The 19,677-nt window shown below is 41.1% G+C and overlaps 1 protein-coding gene across 10 annotated transcripts in view; it reads right to left on the reverse strand.

Annotated features, from left to right (window-relative positions):
• Positions 1-13,724: 13,724 nt before the first annotated feature.
• Positions 13,725-19,677, reverse strand: part of LOC109853064 (four and a half LIM domains protein 2-like) — a 98,525-nt gene continuing 92,572 nt past the window's right edge. For all 10 annotated transcript variants that reach the window (XM_020424797.1, XM_020424791.1, XM_020424798.1 and 7 more), the window contains 3 exons: positions 17,044-17,213; positions 16,651-16,837; positions 13,725-16,519 (listed from right to left, as the gene is read on the reverse strand). In XM_020424797.1, coding sequence (XP_020280386.1) covers positions 16,362-16,519; positions 16,651-16,837; positions 17,044-17,213 — 515 coding nt within the window. In that variant the 3' untranslated portion in view covers positions 13,725-16,361. The remainder of the gene's footprint in view (positions 16,520-16,650; positions 16,838-17,043; positions 17,214-19,677) is intronic.

The following is a 19,677-nucleotide window of genomic DNA, read 5'->3' on the forward strand; positions in this document are numbered from 1 at the left end:
CGTGTGTCCCGTACGCTGGAATCCCAGCGTCGTCGGTGCGTGTGTGCACCATAAGTAACGCCGAACGAATCGATGAACATCGTGGTTTGTCTCGCTGGCTCGCGAGGACAAGAGCGCGGGACCCGTTCGTTCACTTCGAGACCGCTCAGAAGTGAAGTGGCACACAATGCGTAAGAGTATTTTCAGGGGTCGACGACCGCTCTGCTTCCTCGAGGTTGCCCCCGTCTGCATCCCCCTCCCCCCTCCTTCTATCCTCCTTTCTCTCTTTCTTTCTCTCTTTCTCTTTGATTTCTTACGCTCTTCTCTCAAGCAATCCCTCTCTTCCCCCTCGCATCATCGCGTCGCGAAGTCCCATCGGCGGCGAATCGCTTACGTGCGAGAGACACGACCAATGAACGGCAACGCGCGAAATCGTCCCTTTAACCGTCCGTTTTTGTGTCTTTCTTCTTGCGGATTTTTTTTCCCTTCTTTCGCGTTTTCTTGTCCTCTCGCGATAAAAGAAACGCATATCGAGCTGGATATAATTTAACGCCCAGAAACGCATGTGTGTTTCTTTTTCTTCTGCCTGTATCTCGGGATATTGCTGATGATGAACAAAACGGCATATGTTTTGACGATAACGGGAAACAATTGCGAAAGTATACGAGCGTTATTCAAGAACTTTAATACTTTTGAGTAGAGCAGAGTTGCGTATACGCTTGAATTTATTTTAGTTTAAAGAGTCTTTAGAGAATGTTGAGGATAATGATGTTCACTTCAACTACGAAAACGTCCTACAAGCTCTTCCAGAGAGAGAGAGAGAAAGAGAGAGATAGATAGATAGATAGACAGATAAATAGAAAGAGGGAGAAATGATTTCTCAAATCCCACACTTTTACGGTCATAAACATCTGTCAAATTTGGACATAATCTTTCCGAATGAAGAGATAAACGCACTTGATACTCATTTTATGATATTTCAGCAATGGTTTAATATATCGCGCATATTAATCCACGTCGCTCGCTTCTCAACTTTCGCGGTTGATTTACGCCGCGAGGATTCGCCGGCTCGAAAAAAAAAAAAAGGAACAAACGCGCGCAACGAAGAATTACAGTTGTGATGCGGGCAAAGAAATTACAGTTAAAAATGATCATTTTCTTTTCTCGAAAACTCGGCAACTGGTTTATTACATATTTATCAACGATATGCGTGCGCGCACGCAAAGCTGGTCGAACGACATTTAGCGGATCACGCGCGAAATATACGATGTGCGTGACTCACGCGCGTTTAATGTGTTTTATTTTTAAATAAATAGTTAAAATTGTTTAAAATTGTGCACTGCGTGAAAATCGGCCGATAATCACCATCGAGGTTTTAACGTCGCCCGATGTCATGCGCGACCTCGTTCGATGAACTGCGCAATTCTTGCGCGAGCTTTTCGTCACGAGTTCAATGCTCGAGGTAAAAGTTTTGACTTTGCTTTATCAGATCTGATAAATAACATTTAATTTGGCATACAATCTTTTTTTGTAAATGTTTTGTTATATCTCTGTCTCTCAAGAAACTCCAGATAGATTTGTGCAAAAAAAATGTTTTTCATTATCGAAGAGTTTAATTTCTCGGGTTTTTTTTTACATGTATGTGTAAAAGAACTTAAAATATAACAATATTTAAATATATACGAAAAATTTTAGAAGTTTTTATAAGAGACGTCACCGAGATGTATCTATAAACAGTTTTTTTTCGCAAACTTAAAATATGGTATTCTCGAACTTTGTCTTTCACAAAATAGTGTGATAAAAACTCTCTCGATTACTTGCATCTCTCTGGTTTATTCTTTATAAAATATTCACACTAAATTCCATATACTCGTTGGTGTGTACGAATTTATCGCGACGCGCAATGTTTTATTTGTCCTACAAACAAATTACTATTAAAAGGTCTTGTATCCAAACTCGGAGCCACGTTACGTTATTTATTTTGATGCGCGTCTCTGCGATCAAACGATCGGGAGTATACGCGCATGATTGTTTCGCAGCGTCCGTGAATGGCAGGCGGTAATGTTGTGCGAACCGGCGGGGCAGCGGTGTGATTGCGCTTTGAAAAGGAAATTCTCGTGACACATTCGTTTTTATCGCCATGTGGACGCGCGCATGAATCTGAGTCCCGAGCGAGATTTCCGAGCATACTTTTACGGAAAGTCGGCGAGAAGGTATACTGCTCCGTATAGAAGACGTTGACCCGCTTGTTGGCGTTTGTTTCGTTCATGGCGTCAATACGTATATGTATTCCGCTACAAACACGCATGTCGCTCCGCATATAAGTATATAATACAGCAAGCGAGCGCGTAAGCAAATTCTAACGGTGCCGTCCTAATGCCAGAGTGACGTAGAACGGTCGACCCGCCTTGCGTAATCATCCGTTTCGATATTCCGTTCGTGATACACGACCGATTTCTTTCGTCTCTCGCGAGTAAATACAAAGAAGTACGAATTTTGTTACATAAGAAAAATGATCAATTATCTAGTGTTTAATAATTCTCACATTAATGGTTGAGACAAAAACTAAAACTATATTGTTATTTTCATTGTCGCGATGCTTCGATAACTTTCGTTACGCGCCTATATAAAGAATTTTTTTTTTAGATTTATTTAGATTTTTCTTCCTGCGTGTGCGACGTGAAAATGCGCTAAATAGCCACTTTTCTTTCAGCCTACTAATTAAACGTGAAAGCACGAGCGGTTATTGCAGGATCGCGAACAAATTAATCCGAAACCGTACGCACTCCAGACAATTGACGTACGAACTGCATACGAACGTTGTTATCGTTGAACGTTGTTGAAGTGTTATCTGAGGAATGTTACAAGAGCATTTGTAACTACTTGTGTTCTTCTAATTAAATTGTTTTTTCGAAATTCAACATTTTTCGAGCAATTTTCACGAGGTGCAGATTTCGTTTTGTTAGAGTCATCGCCATCAACAAGTTTTACTCCGACTCATCATCGTCACGTGAAATGTTCGCGAGCGCAGTCTGCGTGAACGTGACCTAGAACCACACACGCGCAATACGCACATCTAGCAACGGACTCTGCGACGGGGGTCACACATCCGAGACGACCGCTTATCCCCCTCGTATTGTTCTTGCGGCGCGTTGGCCACGCGGATAAACGCGAGCGGGTGGTAGATAATGCAATTCGCGCGAAGAAGCGAGCGGATTCTCGTAATGGCGCATGGCCTTCGTTCGCGAGCGGACTTAGTTGGGAACGAGGAAGACCTAGTTTGGAGGTAGAACGCCGCCGCCACAACGGCACTAGGTCACGCATCGCAGTTCCTGAACGGCTTGGCCGTGCATGTCGCGCTCACGAGAGAAGCGTGTGTGCAGCGGTGTGCAGCACACGCGGCACGCATACGAGACGAGAGAGCTCTGCGACGATTCCCCTCTTTTCCTACGGCACTTGGTCTATCGCACACTTCGGCCCTCGCCCCTCGTCGATATCTCGACAGGCGTGTCTCGAGAATCGAATCGTGTATCTTGTTTGGGCGAAGCTTTATTGGATAAAACAGATAATAGATGTAGTATTGATTGGTGGGAACCGATACTGGATATCTTGGTATTGGAGTTCTCTCAGATAAGTGATTCGATGCTTCGGTTTCTTGAAAAATAGATAGAGAGAAAGAGAGAGGTAGGATAAAAATCCGTTGTCCTGTTAGAAGAAAGTTTTTATTGTTTTTCTTCTATTATAAAGATGATGTATGTACACTTTGTGGGAAGTTGGAGTATAGAGGTAGGCGACAGGATCACATTGTTCTCAGTTCAATGATCCTAGAATCGACTATCACGCCCGTGCGGGCAGAGCGATGTCTCGATAGGAGGCGTGTCTTGTGACCGCGAGACGATTGTCACATGTGTATCTGCGGTGCATTCTGTGTGCAGCAGGAAGTGTCGTCGATTCGATATCTGGCGAAGCGGGGAGTAATTTCTGCGCTCGTATATTATACTCGCTCCGCGACAACTTCGCGTTGCCGTTACAAGCATCCGTAAACCGATACGCTGTTTGAATAAGAGGATAATTAAGGGGATTACTTCTGCAGATTATTTCGCATATTTAATCCGCGCGGAATTTCTTCGCGTGTTCGATTTCTTGAATTAACACGTGAACGTTGAATTAAACACTAGACGGAAATTTAACTAAAGACGTCATTTATAAAAGGTGCGATAGAATTACGTGTTCAATGAGAATTAATCGTTTATGCCACATACAATAAAAAATTTCGCTTAAACTTATTTCAAATGTTATTACTTGTTTCCGTTTTAATCCATTAATTCTTTTTGCGTCTCATTCAATACGTTCGATTTTTTCCACCAATCATCTCGCGTTGCGATTCAACGCGAGAGAGGAAAGACTTCGACTTCGCCTCTCATTCAAAACCCGAGTTATCCAAGAATCTCTCCACAAATCAGAGGATTAAGACGTCCAAAGGGCGGACGTCGATGGGACAACGTCTCGCGATCAACAACGCATGTTTCTCGCGCAATACGATTTCTACCTACGTCAGAGAGTCGCGATAACGCGATAACGGTGTCGGGAGTTTGCCGGTCCATTCATGTCGAACGTTCTCATGGTGTTTCCTACTTCGCCGTCCCGCTCTCTTCCTCCTCTCGCGCTTCTCTTCCACCGCGCGAGAGCAACTCTTCTCTCTCTCTCGATGCTCGGCGAGAAGCAGCGATCACCTTGAGGACTAACGGTATAACGCGCTCGCGCGTTTGTTTCGTCCCGATCGCGTTTAGGGTACTTTTCCGCTCGGCGTCAACGAAAGTACACAGTCGGCGTAACTGTATAGGGATGAGAGTGAATTTTGCCACGACGACGACGATGACGATGACGGTAACGTGATGAGACAAACCGGAAGCCACGCGGATTCGCAACAACGAAGAGCATTCCCCCGCTCGACGTGGCTCGCGTTGACCTTTCGTACCAGAAAACTTATCGCAATCGTGGGAGGTACGATCGGTTTTAACGGCTAACGTATAAAACGGGCGTGATTTGCTTCACATTTGCCGCGCGGATAACGGGACTCGGAAGTACTTTCAGATTGCGATCATCGTCGGTTTTACCTTTTATTATTTCAACGCGATACACGACCGTGTACGATACGGACCCATCGTGCTAGCAGTGTTATAATGACAGACACATTTGTATACGTGAAAGTTTTCAACTCGCATTATGAAACTGTTTTTTTCTTTTTATTTTTTTATTATTATTATTATTATGTTTTTTTTTTGGCCTCACGTAAGACGTCTTACTCTTTGCGGTTTTGCTGCCGAAAAGAATACACGACCGACGAGCTGCGATATCCGAGATTGAAATTCGATACGACGTAGTAGAATATTTGCAGTGTAATAATTTTGCGAGAGAAAATAAATAAATTTATTAGTTTAGAAAATAAAATTTTTTGAACGATTTGCGACTTGTGCGCAGCAATTTCGCTTTACTCTACTTTTGCGAAATGTTCGCGCGCTGTATGAAGACGCTTCGCTAAATTTTGCGATTTTCACAATTTTCTAAAACGTCTACGTCCACGTTCTTGTGACGTAACGTTTTCAAAGCTCCGAACGAAAGCTCGGTGGCATCGCTCGGGCGATTAAAAGTGAACCTTCTTGACCACGTGTCCGCGTCTCCGTAGTGGCGTAGGGTAGACGCGTGCCGCCTCTTCTCGTTTGACTCCGGTGGTCGGTGGAAGGAAGCGCGAGGCGCGCACTAACGCTGCTGCCATTGGCCTCATGCAACACGGTAAGTGTGTTAACAACGTAAGCGCGCCGGGGTGAACGCCCTCGGTAGACCTAGACCCAAAAAGCACTTTCATAGCGAGCGCTGGCAAGCCACTGACACTGGGTTAAGGCGAAGTCATATATGACGCGATACCGAAGCACATAAGTTGTGCACGAGGAACGCATACACGCGTGCACGCGCATTTGGTTTCAGGGACACGCGTAGTCGTCGCGTGATCGTGCGTGAACGCCGTCGTCCCGAATAATCGTTCTCCAATTGGGTACCCCCGTGAGGTAAAACGCCGACCGATAACTTGAGCGCGTAACTGCGTCGTAAAGTTATTGATAACGTCTCGACACACGCGATAATTTATATTGTTATTCCATTTTAGGACCATCACACCGAGCTCATATTGTTTGAAAATTATTTTCTGCCTTTAGAGATGCTCTTTCCTATATATGATTTCTCTTTTATGTCAATAATTAGAAAAGTATGCATATATATCTACACATCGTAATTTAATAGAAAATTGTTTTACGATTATTTAATATTAGAAAACATAAAAATTTAAATCTGAAAATCTTGGTTACGATTTAAAATATTCGAGCATCGCGCAGCAATAGCTACAGGCAATGTTTAACTCGTTACGATCGAATCCTCGATGCCGATTACCGTTAATTAGCGAAAGTATATACGTGTTTGAAGTGTGACTAAGACAGAGATTTTCGGCGAGACACACATATACGGCGCGGTCATTACCACGTGAATCTTTGGTTGGAGAGCTTCGGTTGTTATCGCACCACTTTCTTTTCAGACGGTTGGCTTCTTATCATCGGGACTTCCGAGACCACATAATTTTGCATGACAATAGCGTAAAAAGCGTTCAAATTAACGAATAAATGTCGTTTGAATAAAATGGTTTTAGATTAAAAAAAGAAAAAAAAAGTTTTTCTCTACTACTTTCCAAATTTCTTAATCATGGAGACTCACAAAATGCTCGTCATGTTTTGAAAAATTACGAAAATTGATGAAATCACAAACATCATCACATATCTGAAGCTGAAAGTGACGAAAAATGTCTGATAAGAAAATTATTTAGTGAGAAATTTTCCGAACATTTATAAATCATTAAAAATTATTGCGCAACAATTACGACGATCCAAAATAGTTGTCTATCAAATACAGAGTTTGTTTTTCTAATTCTATGATCCGAGAAAAACTTCCAGTAATGCTTTACGAAACTTTTTTTTTATAAAATTAGTACGTATTTGCAAATTGAAAAAATTCACACACATTTTGAGGCTCGTAACGTTTAGGAGTACATTTCGATCGCAGAGATTAAGAGACATCCGCGCGTAATGGGTACACACGTTCCACATTCTTGCGTCTCTGTTTACCTGAACGTTAGCAAGCATTGACCTCACTTCTTGTTTCGCGCATTCGCCAAAGGGAAACACCGGAAATGTCGATTTACATTGCGTGTGTGTACTTGTTGGTTGTAAGCCACATACACACGTGAATATGAGTTAATTGTTTGACTTTATTACCGCGTTATTGAATGACGGTGCAAAGTTAAATTATGAATGGAAATAAGAACAATTCTGCTGCTAATTTAATACAAATAAGGGAAACGTTTCCCCGAGCATTTTCTTTCATTTTGTCACTTTTTAGATATACGCTACAATTCTATATTTTATTTTAATTTTATTAATTTATTAATTATATATATTTTTTTAAATTTTATTATAATATATTATTTTAAAACAAAAAACAACTGTTGAATATTTTAATATATTATATTTCATTATGTGTTATATGCTATTTTAATATATTATATTTCATTATGTGTTATATTGTATCACATCATTTCTAAAAGTATGTGCATACACGCAAACTTGATGAATATATTATACTTGATAAAATATTTGTCCCATTAGTAAAACGAACTCAGAAGAAATCCGAGAATTCGCTGCTCAAAGAAACTCCTAGCTAAAAGAAAGTATGCGAATTCTGGGACGCCTCGTATATAAAACTCCTTTAAACTAGGGTTTTGATCGGTTCTCTGGCGTTCTTCGTCGAGGTGACCGAGCACCGCGGGCAAAGCACTTTTCTCCGCGAGAAGTACTCACTTTTCCGCGCTGCACACAGTTTCGTCTTCTCGCGGATCGGGGCCGTTCGCGATGTTCCACAGTAGCGGATTTCGCGAATACCGGGCCCAAAGTGCAAAAATCACATCGAATTTGTAATATCGCGTTAAGTACACAAAATAATTACGTCAAATAAGTAACGATTACTATATTTTTTATTTTGCTGCATTATAAAGTGAACGTAAACTCTCGGTTTTATTTACGTGCATTTTATTTCTTAACTTTTTTTTTTTTTAACTAAAGAAATAATCTCGTGATATTTATTCAATTTTTATTTATCATTTTTTTGCGAGAGTTAATTGAGAAATCCTTCAAATTTTCTGCTGGGATAATTGCCCAGGCGTGTATAATGCTGCAAGGGAAGCTGGATGTACAGTGTTGTCCCGGGGCCATCGTCGCTGCCACCGCCGCCGCCGCCGCCGCCGCCGTCAGTGGATGGTATAAGTCCATCCTTGATGGAGGTTACTCCAGGGCATCGTCCCACATCTCCTTGGATATGAACTTGCGTCTTCGTTCGACTTGCCGGTCGTCTCCCTTTGGCTTCTCCTTCCTCGTCTCCTTCGTCCTTCTTCCTGCCACCACCACCATCACTACCACCATCACCGTGTCCGCTGGCAACACCTTCCTGCCTCCCTCCATCCCAATCCGTGAGCTCGTCTCACCCCTCGTCTGCCATCTCTACGTTCCTCATCTCTCCTCTCTCGCACGCTCTTTCTCTGTCTCCCTGAGAGAGTGGCTTCTCTTCATTTCGCACTAGAATATACTACGGAGATGTTTCCTGAATTTCTTTGCATTTACTTTCTGTTTTATACTTGGGGTTTTTTTTTTCAATTTGTAATTGATGAAATTCTCGGATGAGGCGTGTTCCACAGTTAATAAATCTGTCTCTCCCTCGATTCTTCGCCACCTTTGTCTCCTAATTTTTTTTGTTTTGTTTGTCTCTTTCTCTCAAGAGTCTTTTGCAAGTGACATTAAATTTCAGAGCTGGGTGACGTGGTCGAACCGCCTTACGAAACGAAGATCTGAACAATAGTTCGACTACTTATTCCGATTTAGTTATATAATTTTGTTTACAACAAGGAGATAACAACAGCAAGCAATCGGTCTTCTCAAGGTTCATTATAAATATCTGAAGGCCGGTGTGTCCTTCGACGAATGATTATTAACTTTTGATTTGCGCCATTCTCATGAGGGGTCCGTGGCTAAAGGGTTACATCACTGGTTCTCCCTCTTTCCTGCGGTGGCGACTCCCTCTCGACTTGCGAATGCCGCGGAAAGTCAACGGACAAGGTACCACGACCCGGATTACACTCCGCATCGGTTCTCTTTCGCACTTTTCTTCTTCTTCGTCCCGAAGAGACTCCGCCGCTCTCGGCTCAGGGTCAAGGCACTCTCTCGCAAGCAGCCCCGGCGCGGTGGCTGCTCTTCTCCTCCTTCTCCTCCTTCTCCTCTTTTTCTTCTTCGTCTTCCGTATCTTTCATGAAGCCGAAAAGAGAAGCCGAGAGTTCCTGCTTTAATCCTTCTCGCGTTCTCTTCCGTCATTCCAACGCCGGTCGAGGCGTTCGATAGATCTGATGACGGGGAGGTCATCTCTTTCAATTTCATGAGAATTGTTTAAAGCGGAGGACGCGAAACGGCGAACGCGTAAACCGCTTCGGTCTCCCGCGTTGGTCATTCAACTCATTCTGTTATCTCTGTCCCAGCTGTATAATGTGTTTCGTTTTTTGCGTGCGATCGCCACCGTACTTTTAGGTTATTCTATTTTAAGATGTGGAATTTTTTCTTTCTCCGACACGCAAGAAAAACAAGTTTGGTAAATTGGTAATACATACGTAGTGGCGCACAAGAAACACATAATAATTTATAATGTTTTATACGTTACATTCTTTATGTATCTTTATGCTATTGACATGTAAGAGGTTTTTTTTTAATACGTCAGATAAAAATCTATCGTTTTTTTATTCAAAAGAAAAGTTATTTTAGTATCTTTAGAAGGTATAAAAATTAAAATATTTTTTTTACATAAAATTAATATCACGCGCAATTTTAACATCAACACGTCTGTCTCTCGATATCTCTTCTTCCATCGTTCGATTACAATATCGGTCCCTTTGTCTCTAAGGTGTTGGGATAGTCGCTCGCCGGTAAAGCGGGAGATGCTAATGTCGTTCTCCGCAATGTCAGCGGCCAAGGATTCGAGTTGGCGGGCAGGTAAATGGCCCGAACGTTGAACCGACGAATGACCTCCGACAACAACGGCCACCGTTTTCGGTGTCGAAATCATTTCGCGGCGGAGCAACAGCGCTTTTTGCGCCTGGCTGCTCATACGAGTCTCTTCTCCGATTCAGTTCTTTATTCGGACGTGGCTCGATCCAAGAAAAGACACAAGACAATACACTAGAGTCGATCCGCAATGGGGTTTATATTACGGCGACGAAAGCGTGAAAAGGTTTACGCTCGTGTAAAACCACGCGCAAGAATATATAAAAAAAAACTCATGGAAAGTGATTAAAAATAAAAATAAAACTTTAGAAATAGACTCGCCTTGCGTCACTCGGCTTTATCAAGGTCTCGGATTTTTGTAGAAAAAAAAAAAAACAGGAAAAATAGAAATATAACAGATATCGAAATTAATTAGTTCTTTTATACATAGTTTTTCCGCTTGGAGAATAATAATTAGTCTATAAATCACATTGATAAAGAATATTAGTGTCAGAGATATTTTTAACGATTTTTTAAATAAATGGTATACATGATTACGAAAATATGATTTATGAGAGAGATTATTGTTTTACCGGCGCGTATAATACACATGATTGCACAAAATCGTACACATTGCATTTAAAATGACTACAATCAGAAACATGATAAATTTTTACATTTTTTTTTTCTTATAGCTTTTCATACCCGATGTACTTTAGCCGAGCGTTTCAGGGCGTTATAACCGCGATTGATAATTTATCGTATTTATGTACTTCGTACACGCGCGTAAAACTATTTGCATAATTTCGTACACAGCACGCGATACGAGTTTTGAAAACAGAAAAACATATCGTTAATTTTGACGACGGAATACCAATGAGCACCGTAATTAACATGAGTAATACGAGTGAATAATTAATAGAGGTCAATGATACAATCGCGTAGTCGAGATACATAGATTGTCCGGATTTTTCGATTTCCCTAATGAAAACACACCGATAATAAGAAAGTTATTTAGAGATTCATTAAGAATTCTAAAATTGCTACATCATCAGTGATGTTTCTCGAAAGAAATGAATTTTACGAACGTAAATAGGAAGTACGTAAATTAATAGACTGAACAACGCTGTTTTTTATATCTTTTTTATGTTTATTTTTTTCTTATCTTTTTTATTTTGGTCAGTATTTGATTTTTTGTCCGCAAAGTGACATCTTGCGAAATTATATCGGTTACACGTCGGAAGTAACATATTGACAAGATTTATGAATTTTCTTCTCGAGCACTTTTTCGACGTGTAAAAAAAGACCAAACTATGTAATTTTTTTAATGCCTCTCGATCGGAGTTTTATATATAGTTCGAGAACACAGATAGAAAAAAACAACAAATTAAACTTGAGTTTGCTCCACAAACCTATCAGGGTTTCTCGGAAATCGAAGGCGCACGAGCATCTGAGAGAATGTTTTTTGTGGAAAAAAACGAGCGGTTTTTATTTTTTAATATTTGAGGGAGAACTAAAGGCACGTGGCGCAAGGCCACGCGACTAGTCATTGACCTCGGGACCGAAGAGTTAACAATCATTCTTCAGTATGTGATTTCGGCGTCGAGCAGGTCCCAGAAAGACGGACAAGGGAAATAGGCTAAAAAAAAAAAAAAAACAAATTGAAAAATAGACAACAGAGAAGAGACGGACCAATCAAAACCAAGGCAGCACGAACCGGCTTGCCGAAGATGTGACGTTATGTCTTAGATTCCGAAGGCGATCAAGAAGAGTATTTTGATCGAAATACGCGAAGTACGAGTTTGTCTTAGTGCACACACACATAGAGACAAAGACAAGAATTCTAAGAGTATTTTCTCATAAGTTGACACGTGAAAAGAGCTTCTTTATCTTGTTTCTATTGTATTAAATGTCTTATTGTATTTGTTTTTCTCGAATTGTGGTATTTTTGGTCTGAAAAACTTAAGCGCGTCAAATGTCTGAAAGTGACATTTGTGTTAGAGTTGAAAAACGCATTAAAAAAAAATTAATAAGGATTTATTTTGTTTAATCATTTTGCTCATATTATAGAAAAAGTAGTTTTTTAATAACAATTATGCAATAAGAGATAAACAAAAGTATTTTGTTGCTCAAAACAAAATGGGCAAATATAAACTTAAGAAACTCAACATCAATTTTCACTCGCTTCCGAATGATTGATTTCATCACCTGCACGAAATACTGTGCAATTTTCGTGAAGGATCCTCCTCGCGTCTTGTTCTCACTCGATAATAATTGCAATTACGAGCGAACGCCTATTAATCTTGCGCTTGCGTAGACGAGGAGGGATTTTCAGGGACAGTGTCGAACAGACCGTGTGCGGGACAGAGTCAAGGCGAACGGTGACGCTCATGGGCGACGGAGGAGGATGGAGAAAAAGAGCGAGAACGCGGAGGAGCAGCAGCCTCTTCGGGAGAGAGAGGCAGAACTCGCGTTCTCCCTCTTCGGTACGCGGTCGAAGACACGAGACACCACCACGGTCGCTCGTTACATAAGTAAGGTAAAGGATCTCCTCTTCTCTGCTCTCCTTGAGCCGATCCACATTCGCGATTATACCACTTTCCATCGACCTTCCCTTTACCCCGAGCGGCGCGCGGTACTCGCCCGCTCACGCGCGTGTAAGTGCTTGCGAGTACGCGTATATAAATGTATGCGTGATATGCTCGCGCACATGTAATTAATAACACAACAAACACCGCGCGAAACGCGCGCGGAATTTCTCGATGCACGCACGCACTCGCTAAATTATGATGTTTACGCGAGATCTTCTGCATCGGGGACAAAATTGCATGTGTTTTGTTTCGCGAGATTTAAGCGATTGGACACACAACTTGAAAAAAGATAATTTTTTTATGAGATAGAGTTTCTTTTACGCGCGTTCTCTCCGGAATTGATTTGTGGCTTTCTCGTTTTGTGAAAAAATAAAACTGGAAATTGCGCGGAGATATCATTAATTCTTCTTGAAACGAAACAACAAATCTCAAAGGGAGATATATAATACAAAGTGATGTATAATCTTGAAAATAAATAATATCAACATCGGACTCGTAATTGCAGATAAAATTTCGGAGTAAAAAAGATTCTCCCAAAACGTCGCCATAAAAATAACAAATGTTTACAACGTAATTTTCGTGTAAGTAAAGATTTGCGAGAAAGAAGAAAGTTCTTTTTGTTCATAACAACCGTTCCATGTGTGTCATCTTATATCAGAAATAGTGCAGACATCTAGAAATGAAAAGAGGAACTGAACGCATAACGTTTGCGCATTGGAGACGAGATATCGACATAAGATAAATTCGTTTTTTTAGTTAATTTAATGGAACTAACCATTAAATTATTTCTTTCGTATATATTTTTTCGCACAACACTGCCACAACTGTAAATTACAAGTTATTCTTTGTAGCTGAATTCATTATTTTTCGTTCCCGTACGATACGGCGATGCTTTAGAGAATCGCTTGTTCGTGTGTCTAACTTGCTATTTTACTAAAAAAAAAAAAAAAGTTCTATCAACTAATCATACCGTTTGTTGCTCAAAATAATTTCGGTGGGTTACGAAGAACAGACACACAAGGCCTCCCGCGTAAATAATTATATTTATTTATTACATTTGTTTATTTATCAATTTTACAATATAACATTGTATAGGAGAGAGATACGCTGAATAATAGAATAATCTCTTTCTTTTTTTTTTTTTTTTATCGTTTACTAATTAAGACGATTAGTGTGTAAGTGACTCCGTCGGAACATATATGTATATTATAGCACGTGTTTGACTTTTGCGTGATATTGGTCGCGAATGAAACTCGAACGTCCGTGGTTCGAGCTTGTCTCTTGTTCAACTTTGACTGTTGTTCGTAAAATTCTTGGTACGCGCGTTGTGTTGTTGAGACGAACATTACTGAACTGAACACACATTTCTCTGACCGAAATCACATCATAAGCCGCGATTGCGCGTTTATTATTATGTCAAGCCTCTTGAAACACAAAAAATAATATAGATTGCAGGAATGCTCGCAAAACACACGTGATTTAGCTGAGAAATTTGCGCGTGCAATTTTCAATTCGAGATTCAGCCGGCCAGATGTTCAGTTCGGTAACGTGGATTTTTTTTTTTTATATATATATATATTTGCTCTTGTATAAGAATAGATCTGATATTAAGTATCCTGTAACTCTCGAGTAAATTATTGTAAGATGTTAGTTCCTTTGTGTATGTGTGTGTTTTTTTTTTTTTGCTCCTATATCATACTTATCGGTGCGGATAAGGCCACAATTAGTGTTTCTGCGTCGGAAACACACTCGTATGTCGCATACGTGTGCTTGTGTATGTGAGTGTGTTGTGCATGTGCAATTACATATGTGTAATAACCCGGTCTCTTGGGTTTCACATTTATCGATCTCGACTGAACTTCCAGCCGAATCTCGAAAACGCGCGTTTCGAAATCTCGCGAGCGCATCTGCGCAATCTACGTTTTTTGTTTTGATCGCGTGACATTCGACTCATTCGAGGCTCAGCTCACAGCGTTGTTCATTAAATGTGTAACGTCAAAACTGTCGCCAATCAAGTTTCCGACGAAACGCTGCGAGTGGAGTTGCGTAACGAAAAATGTACCGGCTCGGTTGAACGCGCAATGAAGATTCGCGATGAAGTTCGGCTCGAGGCTCAGTTCGGTAAGTTTGATACGTATGTGTGTGTGTGTGTGTATGCGTGTTCGTTTTATCATGAGTGTACGTATTTTCGTTCCTTTTTTTTGTCGTTTTTTTCTCCTTCAAGATTCTTTTAAAGTGTTAGTGCAAAAATGCTTGTAGCGTTCATGTATTTTGTGTATGAATGTATCTATACGTGTGTGTACGTGTGTATGTGTGTGTGCGCGATTTACACGGAACGATGGCGGTTCCCCTACGACGACGATGCGCGCCTGATTCTCTCGACGAGCGAGAAAAAGGGAGAGAAAGACGACTGAGAAGAGAGCCGAGACGTAGCGAGCGGTGACACTCAAAACTCGTTCGTATCGTACGTCGCATCTTCTTTAACTAAAGATGCAGAAAATTAACGAATTTTCTCGATAATTCGCCAAACAAGTGACTTCAAGTCTGAGCGAGTCAAGATGTTTTCGCTTAATACAAAGTCAACAACTTTTTGACAAACATTTATTGTTTAAATTAGTTTTTAAATTAATGTGTGCACCATAGCGCACGAAGCGTTTAGAAGAGGTTTAGGAAAAGAGAGAGAACGGCGTGTCAGCCGGTCCGGAACTGATGTGTTGATGTGTGCATGTAAGTGTAACTTGTGTAGACCGTCGTGTTCTCCGCGAGTCGAATAAAATGTGTATGTGTGTGTGTGTGTATATATATATATATATAGAAATAACATCAAATTCATATATATCTTCCACATAAGAATATATGTAATATATATATATAGAACTCTCTCTCTCTTTGCGCGCACGCGCGTATATTTCTCTACCATTAGTAACATCTAGAGTAACAGATAAAGTAACATCACGAGAGCACGTGGAACGCTTAGGCTCATCTATCATCCATACCGATCGACGCCCGTTATTTTGTTACAGTGGAACGCAACATTCGCTGCTCACACGCTTTCTTCTGCTTTGTTCTCTATTTCTTCGATTTCGTTTTACATTATATTTCTCTTGATCCTCGATATATATCTCAGGCGTAATGATCGAGCAAATTGTCTCGATTACAGACACGCGTCGTTGCTCTTCTCTAAGAGCACACACAAGCAGAAATAAAGAAACAGAAACTCTAACATCAAGGATAGAAGCGAACCCTCGCGTTCGTTCGCGTCGCTCTCCTTTCTGAACGATCGATTGGCGATCGTAAAATCACTTCGCTGACCGAGACAAGAACTTGGTCGAAGGATTCTCCAACTCTCTGTTCTTCCTTCGGGAAAAGTCGCACGTCAACGCGCGCATTGGTTGGTCGTAATAAAACGTTTATTACGAGCGCCATGTCGCAAAAGTTTTTTTTTTTCATAATTTTTATAAACTTTTATTATTTTTATATTTTTATAATTTTTTTATTCTCTCGGTGCGATTTCACATCTTCGAGAATCTTTCGATCGAGTCCCCGTCTCGGTCGGCGCAAGCGATTTCACGGATTCTCCAACAAAAGTCCATCGCGCTTCCGTCCTTTCTCTCCCTTCGCTCTCCTCGTCGGTGCCGCTGTCATTCTCGTTGTCGCAAAGTCGCGCGCTTTACATCAGCTTCTGCTTGGCGCACTCCGGACAAATGATATCCTCGCCGTCGGTGATAAAGCCTCGTCCGACCAGCGAGGTTTTGCAGCCCGCGCAAATGAAGCAATCGTTATGCCAATGCCTGTCTTCGAACGAGATGAAACGAGTGCCGCCGATGCCTGAAATGTAAATTACGCTTGGGTTAATTTTAACGTCTCTGCTTAAAATAAATTTGCGATCTCAGAATTGCTTCTGAAACAAAACTCTCGGATATCTTTTGAGGAGGTTCGCGCGGATTGATGATGCGTACCAGTGATCGGCTTGGAGCAAGCGGTACACCTCTTGGCGAAGAGCTCGCCGAAGCAATCAGCACAGTACGGTTTGTCATCGCGCGATGTGAATCGTTGTCCCGCCAGGGAATTGTTGCAGTTGCTGCACGTGAAGCAGTCTCGGTGCCACGGCTCGTTCTTGTATGTCACGCCGCCGCTAGTGATGATCTGTAACAAAGAATTTGCGATCTCTGTAGGATAAGTTTTAATAATTAGCGATTACAAAATAAAAATAAAATTAAAAGACGTATAAAACGAAGAGAGAAGAGTTTATTCAATCTGTCACGCGCGTCCTCGACGAGCTTTCTACGCGACAATAAAATAAACAAATGAAACGAAACGTGGTTGTTGATACAGTGAAAGGTGTGACTTACCTTGTTGCATTTAACACACCGGGTGGCGAACTTGTCCTCGTAACACGCGGCACAGTAAATCTCCTGTTCGCGCGGGATGAAACTCTTCGTGCCGATCGGATTCTTGCAGACAACGCAGCAGAAGCACTTCTCGTGCCATTGTCTGGTCTTGTACTCCATTTTCTTGGTGCCTGAAAAAAGCAGTAAAATAATCACAATCTGTTTGAAAGATATTTAGAAAAAAAATCCAATTGTCCTACAGTTTACAATTTTATTTTTGTTTTAACTATATTTTTTGTGTCCAAATAAACTGCGGATATTAAAAAAAATCAAAGTTGCCAAATTATGTTTCAACGTCTAGACGTTTGCGTGCGGCGACAGGCGAGCTGTATTATTTCAATCGCGTGCATCGTCGCCGTCCGCACGTTTTCGAACGCTCCGCGGGTCTTATAGCAAGGAGTAAATTTTTCCGCAAATTTCCTCGCGAACTTCATAACTAGTTAGACTCTTGTCCATAAAAACATTCTGCATCGCAAACAAAATTAGATTGATTCATGGAATTTCCGTGTACTTTCGAGCTCCGCGAGAGAGCTCGTTCGATGCAACTTGATTCTTCTCTCTCTCTCTCGTTCTTCACGTTGATAGAGTTCATCGTCTCTCGACGATCTACAATTAGTACACACAGGTGCAAACAGTCGCGTGGGAACAGAAACAAACGGACGGAAAATCAACCGCACTGCGGGATTTTGATTGAAGGCGAACCGCGTGATTACGGACGAAGATAATTTAGGAAACTTAAATTGTTCAGATGCGTATGATATACGATTCGTTTATTTAGGAACGAAAATGCGGAGTTTGCAATATGATAAATTAACTTTGAAATTTCGATAAAGAGATAATGTAATTCGATATCATCTACATTTATAAACATGCGCGCGTGTATTTTCTCTGCTGCAATAATTTCTTATCTGTGGTGCTTTCGATAAAAGCGCGCACAGATCATTAAAAAGGGCTGTGTATCTCTGTATCCTTGGCGACACGATATAACTCTAGAGTCAAAAAAAAAATATTCAGGTGATTCACACTCCAGAATAAAAGCACAATTAAAAGCAACTGGACGATATTATTTTCTAAATCGAGATTATTCGCGCGGTGTCATCCTTTTAAAGTTGTTTGCCGCGAAATTATCGCAATCAGGAGTCAGGAATGAGACAGTCTCGGTTACTTCGTGGTTGTTTTTTTTTCTCTTTTTTTTTTTTATTGAGGTTAAGAGAGCATTAATGTGAAAAACGTGACGTAAACGCTGTCTCGCGGATGAGCATTATCGGCTCATTATCGTGGTCACGTTCTGGTATATAATTTGCGAAATGACGAGATAACAGAGCGACAAGAGAGATGGATCGTTGAATAGAAAAATGCGCTGATGTCACAGAAGACAACACTCTCTTTTATATTTTCACATTATTCCTCGTAAAATGTATCGTAACATTTGTATCTCGGCACATTTTGAACAATAACATCACCTGAAAATAAATTGCGAGTAAGAAATAGAAATCTCAATTCATTCTGACACGATCAATCAGCGAATAAAATTTTATTCACGGACTTTAGCGAGTAAATTGCGAGAATGTGGGCGTTCGCCTTCGTCTCATCTCCGCGTTTCTTGTATTTATCCGCCGTGTCCGAGAGACAAGAAGACGAATTAACGACGTCTCCATTTATTTCGAAGGGTGATCTAAGACCTGGCAGACGAAACACTTAAATGTGACATTAAGTATGATAACGTGTGTCGTGAATCACCCGCTGGTTGGATCCCAAATGTTTACCGCGATGGATCACGTTTGAAACATGACAGTTCCAGCGGACAAATGAAAGAGACTTGTTTCATCACGAGTACGCAGATCTCTCTGTGTCTTTCTTCGTCTGCGAAAAAAACGTTTACTCGCGTGTGCACAAAATTTTGCAGCGATTTGTCGGTCGAATCTGCCGAAGATGCGTTTATTTCATCTTTCGACGCGGCTGATGGCGGATCCGCTTTGGAAGGGGAGAAACGCGCTAAAGATGGGCATTCTGATGCCGGCCCGTATCTCTTTCGTACACCGCGCGCCTTGCGGACCACTATGACTCAAATGGAGATTCGTGACGTCACATTAACCAGGCAATACCTCCGTATAAGTATAAAGCCGATGGTCCAAGGCCGGTGTGGTAATCTCTTGTGCGCCGTCGGTCTCCGCGCGGCTCTGAGCGTATACATTGAAAATTCATGTATTGAAAATTGGATATATCTGCATAAATTACTCACTTACGTCCTCGTCTCGGTGTAATATATTTTTATGAAGTCGTATGTACGCGTCTCGCTTTACTCTTTATTATTGTTTTTATATTTCTGATCGCGCTGAGGATACACCAAGTGTGTTTTTCCCACACAAATTTCTTAACCAATTAATAAACAAAATTTTTGCGTTGGAATCTCGTAAAGAGAAATACGCAACTGCCATCGATTGAGTGTCTGTGAAAAACAGGTGAGGTAACATTCACCTTTAAAGATGCTGATATTTTTAGTCCCGCAATTGTCATGTGTTTGGCGAGAAAAAAAAATGACGCGTGCTTCATGACGTGACGCCACACGTGTGTGAAACGCGCGGTGTCGCACTT

The sequence above is a fragment of the Pseudomyrmex gracilis genome, unplaced genomic scaffold, assembly GCF_002006095.1.
Source record: "Pseudomyrmex gracilis isolate BER0280 unplaced genomic scaffold, ASM200609v1 scaffold_42, whole genome shotgun sequence".
Taxonomy (NCBI): Eukaryota; Metazoa; Arthropoda; class Insecta; order Hymenoptera; family Formicidae; genus Pseudomyrmex; species Pseudomyrmex gracilis.